The sequence below is a fragment of the Myxocyprinus asiaticus genome, chromosome 31, assembly GCF_019703515.2.
Source record: "Myxocyprinus asiaticus isolate MX2 ecotype Aquarium Trade chromosome 31, UBuf_Myxa_2, whole genome shotgun sequence".
Classification (NCBI taxonomy): Eukaryota; Metazoa; Chordata; class Actinopteri; order Cypriniformes; family Catostomidae; genus Myxocyprinus; species Myxocyprinus asiaticus.
Genome location: NC_059374.1, coordinates 38,501,594 through 38,513,815, shown reverse-complemented (window position 1 = coordinate 38,513,815; position 12,222 = coordinate 38,501,594). Strand labels below are relative to the sequence as shown.

Genomic DNA, 12,222 nt, shown 5'->3' with positions numbered 1-12,222 from the left:
CCATGTCACAGCCATGCCAGAGTCTTTTCCATGCCATGTCACAGCCATGCCTGAGTCTACTCTATGCCATGTCACAGCCACACCTGAGTCTTCTCCATGCCATGTCACAGCCACGCCTGAGTCTGCTCCATGCCATGTCACAGCCACACATGAGTCTGCTCCATGCCATGTCACAGCCACACCTGAGTCTGCTCCATACCATGTCACAGCCACACCAGAGTCTGCTCTATGCCATGTCACAGCCACACCTGAGTCTGCTCCATGCCATGTCACAGCCACACCTGAGTCTGCTCCATGCCATGTCACAGCCACGCCTGAGTCTGCTCCATGCCATGTCACAGTCACACCTGAGTCTGCTTCATGCCATGTCACAGCAACCCCTCAGCCTGCTCCATGCCATGTCATGACAATGCCTCAGCCTGCTCCATGCCATGTCACAGCAACACCTCAGCCTGCTCCATGCCATGTCACAGCAATGCCCCAGCCTGCTCTATGCCATGTCACAGCAACGCCTCAGCCTGCTCCATGCCATGTCACAATAACGCTTCAGTCTGCTTCACGCCATGTCACAGCCAAACCTCAGTCTGGTCCATGCCATGTCACAGCCAAGCATCAGTCTGCTCCATGCCATGTCTCAGCCAAGCCCCAGACTGCTCCATACCATGTCACAGGCAAGCCTTTGCTCCTCTGCTCCACTGTCCTGGCCTGCCTCTGCTCCACTGTCCTGGCCCACCTCTGCTCCATGGTCAAGGCCCACCTCTGCTCCACGGTTCAGCGCTCACGCCTGCCATGGCCAACGAGTCAGCAGCCACGCCTACCACGGCCAAGTCAGGATCCTGCCGTACCATGTTACCATGTTATGCCATGTAACCACGTCAAGTCGCCACATCATTGTCTTCGTCAGCCTGTCTTTGCCAGCAACGTTACAGTACACATGAAACATTACAAAACACAGACACATTTACTTTTATAATTACCAGATGAACAGGCTCCAACCACACTCCCCACATGACACACACGCATACACCCCTCTGACTCTGCACATTCACACCAAACAGTCAGTGTGTATAAAAAAGATGTGACAAATTCCAGAAGAGCTTCACACGGACACTATACATTCACAAACACACACATACACACACCAGTCACAGCCATGTGCAATAATCAACCCAGAGAGCATGACTTGATCACAATTACTCAGCAGACACTGAGAGCACAGTGTAATTTCAACTACAGCTGAGAATATTTGTCAATTCACTCAAATGTTGAGCTAAAAACAAACCATATGGTTCTTCAACATCACATATGTACGTAGACACATACACTCTCTTATTAAAGGAATACACTGGGTTCAATACAAGTTAAGCTATATCGACAGCACTTTGGCATTATATTGATTACCACAAAAATACATTTTGACTCAGGCAAAAATCGAGGTTACAGTGAAGCACTTACAATGGAAGTGAATGGGGCCAATTTTTGGATGGTTTCAAGGCAGAAATGTGAAGCTTGTAATTACTTAAATATGCTCTTAACTCTTCTGTTATAACTTGTGTATTATTTGAGCTGTAAAGTTGTTTAAATTGTTGTTTTTGCGAGATTACAGGGTTTATGGTATTATGTCATCATCTTGGCAACAAAGTTGTAAAACTGGAAATAACTTTACACAAAAAAGGTTAGTAAGCTATTTTATCACACTAAAACATGTTAACACACATATTGTTTAACTTTGTGGCTATACTTTTAAAACAGTGAATATTTTAGCATTTATGGATTGGTTCGATTCATTTCCATTGTAAGTGCCTCCCTGTAATCCAGATTTTTGCTTTTTTTTTTTTAAAGAAACTTAATTGTTGTGGTAATTAACGTTATGCCACAAATGCTGTCGATTAACCGTAACTTGTATTGAACCCAGAATGATCCTTAAATGGCATTTGCTAAGGAGACAAACATCACTATTATTATTGCTCATATTTATGGTTAGAGATGTGAAGAAATCGTTTGACTAATAATTGCCCGTACGATTTCACTTGGTAAATGATACAACAGGCAAAACATTTTTTTATAAACTAACATTAAGGGAACAACCAAATCCTTGAATATCACAAGGTTTCTTTTGACTTGGGCAAGAATGCAACCACCTACAGTAGCAACCACAGAGAATACCTAATGAAATGCATAGCATTTACCTGTCAACCACCTGTCAACCACCCACAACACCTTATGCATCATAGCATTTATTTTTATTTTTTTAGAAAATGTTAAAATCTAGTTTCATTTTCAGCACAGCCAAATAAAGATATCTCAAAGTGAGTCTGATAAAAAAAAAAAAAGGTGTGGTTGATGGTGATGTTCAGCAAACATGCAAAGAGAGACATTGCTTGTGTTTTTTTAGGCTACTAATCTAAGGCTGATTACAGTATAATTTAGGCTAATTAAAACTGCTTTTGCTGAAAAAACAGGTGAGGTACAGTATCAAACCATCAGTCAAATAAAATGCAAAAGATACTGACATGCATAAGTATGCACTAACACGCTTGCATGTCAAGGACTTTTGAGTGGAAATACGTCACATGGCCTTACCGAGTCTTGTCGGAAGTATGTCGTGTGGAGAAGACCCATGGTAGGTCCTACCCAAAGGGGGAGGAGCTTTACAAACATGGTGATCGGGGGCAGAGGAACCTCTGCCCAAGGAAGACAGTTTACCAACAGGGAAACGATTTAGTGGAAGATATATCACATGGGGTCACCTATGGGGAACCAGCACATGTGGAGCACCTACCCCAGTACAGGGCTTAGTTAGCACATGTACTGGGCTGGCAGCGAACTCGTCTGCCACAGGGCTAAGGAGGAAAGTCATCCAGGGATCACAACTTGTGAATACGACTGGGAGTCAAAAGCGCACGTCTTCACCTCAGGGGAGGGGAAAGGCGCTATGCGCAAGTGGTACACCTGGCCAGCTGTCCCAGAACTTACCTGCTCATACCTGACAATACATGGGACGAGACCGGCTCAACCCGGAGATTATAGAACCTCGCAAAGGTGTTGGGTGTTGCCCAGCCCGCTGCTCTGCAGATGTCTGCCAAAGAGGCGCCACTGGTCAGGGCCCAGGAGGCCGGGCCGCGGGGGTGGGCTGTGGCGGAGCCGGTGTTGTTGCTGCAGGAGGATGACCTTGGCGACGAGCAGACGGGGTGTGGGGTCTTGAGCCGCGCCGGGGTAGGATGTGTTGAATAGTCTCCATCTGCTGCTTCACCACCGAGAACTGCTAGTGAGAGCGAGGTCGGTTGCAGAGCGCAGTTCCTGCATCAATCCCGGGTCAGAACTACCTTCGTGCAGCTCTTTTAGCGCCTTGGCTTGGTGTACATGCAGGAGAGCCATGGCGTGCAGGGCAGAGGCAGCTTGTCCAGTGGCACTGTAGGCCTTAGCCTTCAGAGATGCCGTAAACCTACAGGCCCTGGATGGGAGCTTCAGGCGCCTGCGCCAGGTGGCGGCACTCTGCAGGCACAAGTGCACCGCGAGCGCCTTATCCACCTGGGGGATCACCAAATACACCCTGGCCGACCCACCATCGAGGGTAGTGAGAGCGGGGGAGCTGAATGACCGGGATCGGGTAGTAAAAGGTGCCCCCCACGATCTCGTCAGCTCCTCATTCACCTCCAGGAAGAAAGGGACCGGGGCGGGGCACGGCCGTGAGCAGCGCTCTGGGCCCAGGAACCAATCATCGAGCCGCGAGGGTTCAGGGGAGAGTGGAGGGTTCCACTCTAGCCCAACGCTCGCGGCCGCCCGGGAAATCATGTCCGTCAGCTCCGCGTCGACCTGAGACTGGGCAACTATACCCGAAGGAGGAAGCCCAGCCGAAGCCTCTACGTCAGACTGGATGAACCCGCTCTCCGATGCTGCGACCGAGAGCTCATCGTCTTTCCGGGCTCCAAATAAGAGGTCAAACTCGCACTGAGAGGAGCCGGCGGTCTCATCCGAGAGCCCGATCAGGTCAAGCGAGTGTGCTGAGGAATGGGAGGTCCGTGGGGGGTTACCCGGCGAAGGTGCTCCCACTGAAGTCCCCAAATCGCCCCCAGTGCTAACCGACATGGCCTCAGACCTGTAGGTAGAAGGACCGAGGCGGGGAGCCGCTGGGTGGCTTGCCCTCTTACGAAGGAAAGCCCCGACCGCAACGTTGCCATAGTCATGTTCTCGCAATGAGGACATGACCCATCCACGAACAATGTCTCCGCGAGGGCAGCGCTCAGTCATGTAAGATAGCGATCGTGGCCGTCAGAAGCAGAGAGATAACGACCGCAACCAGGAATAATACACAAACAGAAAGGCATCTTTAAAAAGACGTTCCGTGAGTGCCACTCTTTTAGTCAGAAAATATACTCTTTTTGAATATACTCTTTTTGTTCTACCGAAGCACCCAGGGGCATTCTCTGCACGCCACGGGTGCAGAGGGGGAGAAGCCGCTGAAATGCACCATAGATCCAGCAGTTTAAGGTGAAAAGTAGCGAGATTGAATTCAGTGCACTGAATGTAACCGCTCGGCTCTGAAGAGAAAAGTTGAATGAGTGGTTGCGAGCCAGCTCCTTTTATACCCGTATGTCCGGGGGGAATGGCATGCAAATTCCACTCGCCAATTCCCATTTTCTAAATCAGAGGTGTTTGGGGCTCCCAAGAGTGACCCCTAGTGTCACTACATCGACACAACATCGAGTGATTGACAGATAGGGAACTAAAATATTTGTAAAGCATACAGAGGAAATCCACTGACAGTAGAAGTACACTGTATAAAATATTTTGTCAGATAACCTACAGAAAGTGCTTAATATAGACCTAAATTGATTAAATTAGTTTGTTAAAGGAGCATTCGGGGTTCAATACAAGTTAAGCTCAATTGACAGCATTTGAGGCATAATGTTGATTACCACAAAAATAAATTTCAACTCATCCCTCCTTTTCTTTTAAAAAGGCAGTGATCACTGTGGCACCAGCAAAACAAAGAGAGAGAGAGAGAGAGACATAAGGCGGGCATGACACAAGACTGAGAGACACGTTGCAATACAGAAACAAAACAAACCCTAGTGCTCTCACAAGACACAGACACCCGAATTTCACAAGCGTATATCACCAAGAAAATAGGCAACATGCACTCATGCCATCCAACAGATTAGACGAGAAAATGCACGGCAACTCCAACAAGGCACCACGTGATGCACGCAACAGGCGACGACACGAGACAGGACACCTGTGCGAGAGCTCGGCCAAAAATAAACCCTACACCTCACACTGGAGTGACCGAATCTCAGCACAACGTGAAGACAGATCACGACCCGGGCGTGCAGTGCAAAGCAAACGCAACGCGACACAGAGTATTGACGCGAGTGCACCCTGCCGAGATAACATAAGCGCAATGCACTCACGCCAATAAGAGATATGGAGCATGAGTGTCCGGATCCCAACACCAAAACCGAAACTGAACCAGATAGAGAATTCAGGATCCAGACACCATGCTCCAGACATGAAACAAGACCGACCGAATAGTGCACGGCAGGGAAACCACAACCGAAGCCATGCGCTCACACAAAGACAGAAAACAAAACACAAGACAGACACAGAACAATGATGTCATGATCCTGTCACACAAAAACCCAGACTGACAGAGTGACAGGACCGTGACAAGATCATAATCTTGCCACTAGGCAGAAATAATTCCTGAAGGTAACAACTGCTCGTTTTAACTTTTTACAGTATAGCAAAGCAGAAGTATAATATTGAACAACTATGTGGCCATTAAGAAAGTCAAATTAAAAATGCCAATCCTAATACCCTCAGCAAAATATATGAATGCTTTCATTGATTTGTCAAACTGACCATCAAAAACAGGCCCAGTTTTATGTCTTTAGAACTCAGATTCCATGTAATCATAAGGAAATTTCCCAATTTGCCTATTTCTACCTTTTGAGTGTCTTTAATCAGGGAAGACGATTGTGTCATTCTAAAGGTTGTGAAAGATTATAAGGTTGTTTGTCTTCCCAAACAACTGATATGATGTGGTAATGGACTTTATACCTAAGGACTCAACACTTATCAACATGGATGCAATTAAAAACAAAAAAGCTTTTTGTTATAAAAAGGCATTATAGAAATACCCTATTATTCTCAGGGGTATTTGTCACCTACTATTTCTTTAGGTGTAAAACTAGATGGAAAAAATAACATAGCACACCTTTAAAATTCAACAATGTGCAACATGTTTGTTAAAACGTTCATAAAAATGCAAGAGCCATTCAAGGCTTATTCAGACAGTCATGCTGGGTTCAAGAGGATGAGTATTGAGTTGTACTGATGAAAGGGATGTCAGTTGCATTGTTCATGGGTTTAAAGTCAGACATGGAAATAATAGAGCTAGTCTTTCTTATGCTTTCAGGGGGAACACCACAGTGACATCTTTGATCCTGCTCTCTATACACAAGAAAAACACAAACTCATCAACAGAGCATCAACCAAGCAAATCATGAATATGTCGTTCATTTTACACAGACTGCACTGTCAATTTAAAATCGGTAATGTTAAAGAATACATTATCAATAACCGAAGCTCATATGCTCATAAAACACGTGCACACACATGGCCTTGCTAAACAAATCACCAGCTTTTCCACTTTTCACTTGAATCACTTGACTGTCCAATCATAATTGTGTATAATTATTAAAATGTATTAAAATACCTATTAAAAACAGCTGCCACTCATGAGCTTTCGCAGTGAAACCCTAGAATCACAAATACTAGCAAATGTCTAAAAAAAAAAAAACTACAATTTTGTTAAAGGAATATTCCAGGTTCAATACAAGTTAAGCTCAACAGACAGCATTTATAGCATTATTGATTACCACAAAAGATTTATTTCGGCTTGTCCCTCGTCTTCTTAAAAAAAAAAAGAAGCAAAAATCTGGGTTTCAATTTGGCACTTACAAATGGAAGTGAATAGGGCCAATTTGTAAACGTTAAAATACTCACTGTTTCAACAGTATAGCCTCAAGACGTAAACGTGTTAACATGATTTTAGTGTGATAAAATCAATTACTAACCTTTTCTGTGTAAAGTTATCCAATTTTGCAATTTTTGTCATGATGATGTAATGTCAACAAACCATAAAACCCTAAAATGACTGTAAAAAAGACCATATAAAAAGCTTTACAGCTCAAATAATACACAAGTTTTAACAGAAAAATTAACGTAAGTGCTTTTATAAAATTATAAGGTTCGCATTTCTATGTTAAACCCTCCAAACAATTGGTCCCATTCACTTCCATTGTAAATGCCTCACTGTAACCTTGATTTTTGCTTTTTTAAAGAAAAGGAGGGACGAGTCAAAATTATTTATTGTGGTTATCAACAATTTTCCACAAATGTTGTCGATTGAGCTTAACTTCTTTTGTACCCAGAATATTCCTTTAATACAGTGTAAAACTGCTCTTGAGTTTAAGGTTCTTTTTATTTTGTTTTGTTTCGCTTAATTTCTTTCATTTGTGATTTTCATTTGACGCAGGGCACACAGTTTAAGAGATTTATTTCAACTGAACCACACTTCACAAACCACAGCAAATTATGTTTTACAATATAAAAAGAACAATACTGCACTCTGTTTAGACCAACTACATTTGCTAGGCAACGCTTGTATTACAAAGGTATCAGTTTCAGTAGCATAAGCTGTATTTCATAACCAGTTAATACTCAAATCATGTAAGACCAAGATTTCAAAATTACTTTACAGACTTCACTCTTAAAACAAATAGGTTGTATATACAATCCATACACACTATAAATGAAAAGGTTTTACATTGGCAAAATATGAAAAATGAAAGAGATAAAAACATTGAATTCTTACTTTCTGCCTGTTCTGAAGATGAGGATAACTTTTTCTTTCTCATTGAGCGGTAAAAACGTGAATTCCTGCGAATTGGAGCGCTGGTGGATAATGCATCCTCATCGTCATCATCTTCATCTGGACTAGCCAGGTAGGCCGGAGGCATCCGAGATTTGGGGGCCTCTTGAGTCTTGAAACCCCATTTTCCTCGGAACAGAGCTGTCATCGCCACGGTGATGCCCTCAGAGCCCAGCGACATCAGCTAACAATAACAGTATCCAGGCATTCATGGAATAATCCCCATCTGAAACACACAGTAGGAATTCCCATCCAGATCAAATCCAAAAAAATGCAGAGTTCTACACAAACCCACAGTCAAAGTGTTTTGCACCTTAATCAGCTCGCAGTACAATTCTCCCTATTCTCTTTTCTAGTTCTTTTTCCTTTGCCTGGGGGGTAGGTGTGTTGTAAATAACTCCTGACTTTGTCAAGCTTAGTATTTCTGTTCTCTCTCTCACTCTCTCTCTTTCTTTCTGTCTGTCTACCTATCTCTCTCTCTCTCTCTCTCTCTCTGAATCCTCTCCTGTCTTACACTTTTCACAAACCTGTCCTCTGCCCTCTCAGTGTCAAAAGTTCTCCCACCTCCTACTCATTCATTCTCGCCTGCCCAACCCTCTGTCTCCTGCCTTTTTGATTCCCTGTGTCACTGCCTTACCCTGTTTTGCCTGAGTGCATAACTTGCAATCTAACATGTGAATAAAACAGGTAGAGTCACTCGCTTGTATTTTTGGCTGTCACCCATTCTGTCTCATCAACAAAACTTCAAACAACAACAATGACTTTGCGTCATTTGCCTTTTATTGATGGGTGTTTTTCTACGTATAGCGGGGTCCCAAAAAGTCTGAGACCTCAAAATCTAATTTAAACCTGGAAATAAACAGAATTTTTAGGATTTTGACAAATGTACAATAAAGAAAACATTATAACGTAAAAGGAATAAGAAATATTTCAGATTAGGCACTATATCTGGATCACTAATTACATGTAAACACATTTGTGACCCAAACTACCCCTTTTGTACAAAAGGTCATATTTCCTTGCTTCCATTGAAGTACACAAGATGCTCTTTGGAACATTATTAAATCATGCTGGGATAACATGGATTATCAGGTTTTGTTCATGCTGGCTCAACTGCATGCTGTCGTTAAAGCAAAAGGGGAACATACTGAATACTAAGACATTCTGAAATTCATGTAGCCTAACAGTAAATGTCCAAGCATGTTTGTAACACCCCGTCATCTACAGTCAGCTGACTACACAGGCTTAAAAAGTTCTTTCTCCCTCCCTTTCCCTAGGCCAAATGCACTTTGTCTAATCCCATTGTGCTCTCACTGATTAACACGCACTGACACATACACAAAACATGGACACACATACACAAGCACACGTACAGATCAGAATGTGAGCTGTGCATGCAACCACAAACATTTTCAGAAATGCAATCCTAATGTTTTCATTGAAGCACAAAATTCAGACACACACACACCTGCAATAACATGTTACATGCAGTATGCAAAGAGTTTAAGTCTAGACTAAAGACTCATCTATTTAGCCAGGCATACACCTAATTTATCCATCAACTCACAATTAGGCTGCTTTAGTTAGGTCCGCCGGAACCAGAAACATCTATCATGATTTATAACTCTGCATAAAATTGAATGACATCTACGCTAATACTATTCTATTTGTTTCCCTGTCTCAACCTCGGCCAGATCGAGCTCCGTTCCTGCTTGGTGTCAGACTCCACTGCTACGTGTCTATGAGTGATGACAACTAAATGCAGCCGGTGCTAGCAGACATCACTTCAGTCTTTTACGATGGACTCCAGAGGATGAACTGATGCCAACTCCAACTGTAAGACACTGGATAATTCATATGCCACTGTCTGAACCTTGGACTTAGGATGGACCCCACCAAAATGACCTACCGGTTGAGCTGCGATGGACCTCATTAATCTCTGCCTGCATCACCTTTGTCTATTGATGGACTACACTCTTGAAATGGAATATATAGACTATAATTTAATTGCCAACAAAAGCCTTCATCAGCCAACTAACAAAGGACAATGCATCTATGTGAACTTCTGCAGTTAATCCAGGATGGACTTCAAAGTCATTAGTCATTAATCTAATAGTTCATAAACGTATTTTTTTTTTTTTTTTTTTTTTTTAAACACTGGCCCTTAACGTTTACTTAGTTTACTAATTTTAAACCATGACCTGCACTGCACATAAATAACTAATATTGGCATTACATTCATGCTGGTTAGCCAGAGGGGAAGTGGTCCCCACAGTGAGTCTGGTTTCTCCCAAGGTTATTTTTCTCCATTAACCAACATCTTGTGGAGTTTTGTGTTCCTTGCCACAGTCGCCTTCGGCTTGCTCACTGGGGTTATAAATACAATTATTATTTATTTAATCTTTATACACAATTTACAATAATATTAAGTCAAACTACACAATGATCGCTCTAAGACTTTATAGATATTACAGTTTCATTTATTTATATATATATATATATATATATATATATATTATGCATGATTTTCTGTAAAGCTGCTTTGAAACAATATGTGTTGTGAAAAGCACGATACAAATACTCTTTCTATTAACTGAAGTCAAGGATTAGTATTAGATTACAAGAAGAAAGAACAGGCATACCTGTAAATGTAATTAGAACAACTTTGGGACGTCTGTGCTTGTATGTGTGTCTGCGGGCAAAATTGAGGAAAATGTCCCTAAAAGCTACTTAAATTTGGAGAGAGAGAGAGAGAGAGAGAGAGAGAGAAACAACTCTTGAGGTTGTAGCCTACTCAAAGGGGAAAATGGCTCATAGGCTAAATTACATAATACGTATATGATTTAAAATGCAAAACATTTTCTTATAGGAAATAGGAATATATTAGCATTTTGGTTGGGGTCAGTCTGTAGTAGGCTACTTATAACACTATGTAACACAATTTTTGTTCCTGGGTAGTAAGTGTTATTTCCTAATTGCTTATGCCTCAAAAGTATAGAAAATAGCTATTATTCCCCACAAACATTGCTTTTGTGACCAGGACAGTGATATTTTGAAATTTACATATTTTCAATGAGAAAATGGGTGAGTTTGTGTCTTTTTGTTCACAAAGTCAGAAAAAAACAACATATGAATCCAAAATCCTTCTTTATCTGTGGTCCGACGAAGACACCGGCTTGGACCTTTGCCTCGGACAGCTTAGGGAAGAAGTCTTGTAGGTACATGAAGGCTGCCGACTCCTTATCTAGAGCTCTGACAAATTGTTTCATAAGGCCCAATTTGATGTGCAGTGGTGGCATCAGCACCTTCCGGGGGTCCACCAGTGGCTCCCACTTGATGTTGTTCCTCCCCACAGAGAACTCGGTCCGCTGTGGCCAGTCCCGCCTGTGGTAGTGAGCCTTGGTGTCCCTGCTGTCCCAAAGGCAAGGATAGCAGGGAAATTTGGTAAAACCGCCTTGGAGACCCATCAGGAATGCCACCATTTTGAAGTATCCTATGACCTCCCAGCCGTACTCATCATGCTTCAAGGTGTCCAGTAAGGTCTTGATGCTGTTGTAATCCTCTTTGAGGTGCACCGAGTGAGCCAAGGGAAGAGACGGGTACTTGTTACCATTATGGACCTCTAAGAGCTCTAGAACTCTAAGGTCTTGCGATCTTGGTTTACTCATCGTGCCTTGATCCAGACTTAAAAACAAGGTGATTGCGCTTTTAGAGTCGCCAGTCCGAAACTGTGGAACAGCCTACCTCTTCATATCAGATTATCACCTTCAATTTCAGCATTCAAATCTGCTCTAAAAACACACTTATTCTCTCTGGACTTTAATATTCCATAAACATTGTGTACTGTTTAATTTTATCATAGTAGCCTACTTGTTATTTTATTTTGTTGTCTGTTTTAGCTATTGTAGTAATTATTTTTATATTGTACAGCACTTTGGTCAACCTTTGTGGGGAATATTAGCCATTTTCTATACTTTTGAGGCATAAGCAATTAGGAAATAACACACTACCAGGAACAAATAAATAAATAAAATTAAATTAAATTAAATAAAATTGTTACACAGTGTAATTAGCCCTTTGGCATGTCCCCTGAACCGTGTGTGTTCAGAGGTGGGGGCATGTATAAACAAAGCCTGAATTCAGTATTGAGATTTTGGGAAGGAATGTGAATTCATTGAATCCTAGGAATCCTGTGGTTGCGCAATTTCAGTGGAAATAGAGCTGCGTCAATGTAATGGGCGCACCTCTCTCTTATAAACGTCATCTGAGAAGAACAGGTGTGC

The 12,222-nt window shown here is 42.5% G+C and overlaps 1 protein-coding gene across 1 annotated transcript in view; it reads right to left on the bottom strand.

Annotated features, from left to right (window-relative positions):
• LOC127422516 (ephexin-1-like) overlaps positions 1-10,397 on the bottom strand; it is a 47,571-nt gene extending 37,174 nt beyond the window's left edge. Inside the window, exons 1-2 of the mRNA XM_051666103.1 lie at positions 9,507-10,397; positions 7,883-8,165 (exon numbers count right to left, since the gene is read on the bottom strand). Of these exons, the coding sequence (XP_051522063.1) occupies positions 7,883-8,120 (238 nt within the window). The 5' untranslated portion in view covers positions 8,121-8,165; positions 9,507-10,397. The remainder of the gene's footprint in view (positions 1-7,882; positions 8,166-9,506) is intronic.
• Positions 10,398-12,222: the final 1,825 nt, after the last annotated feature.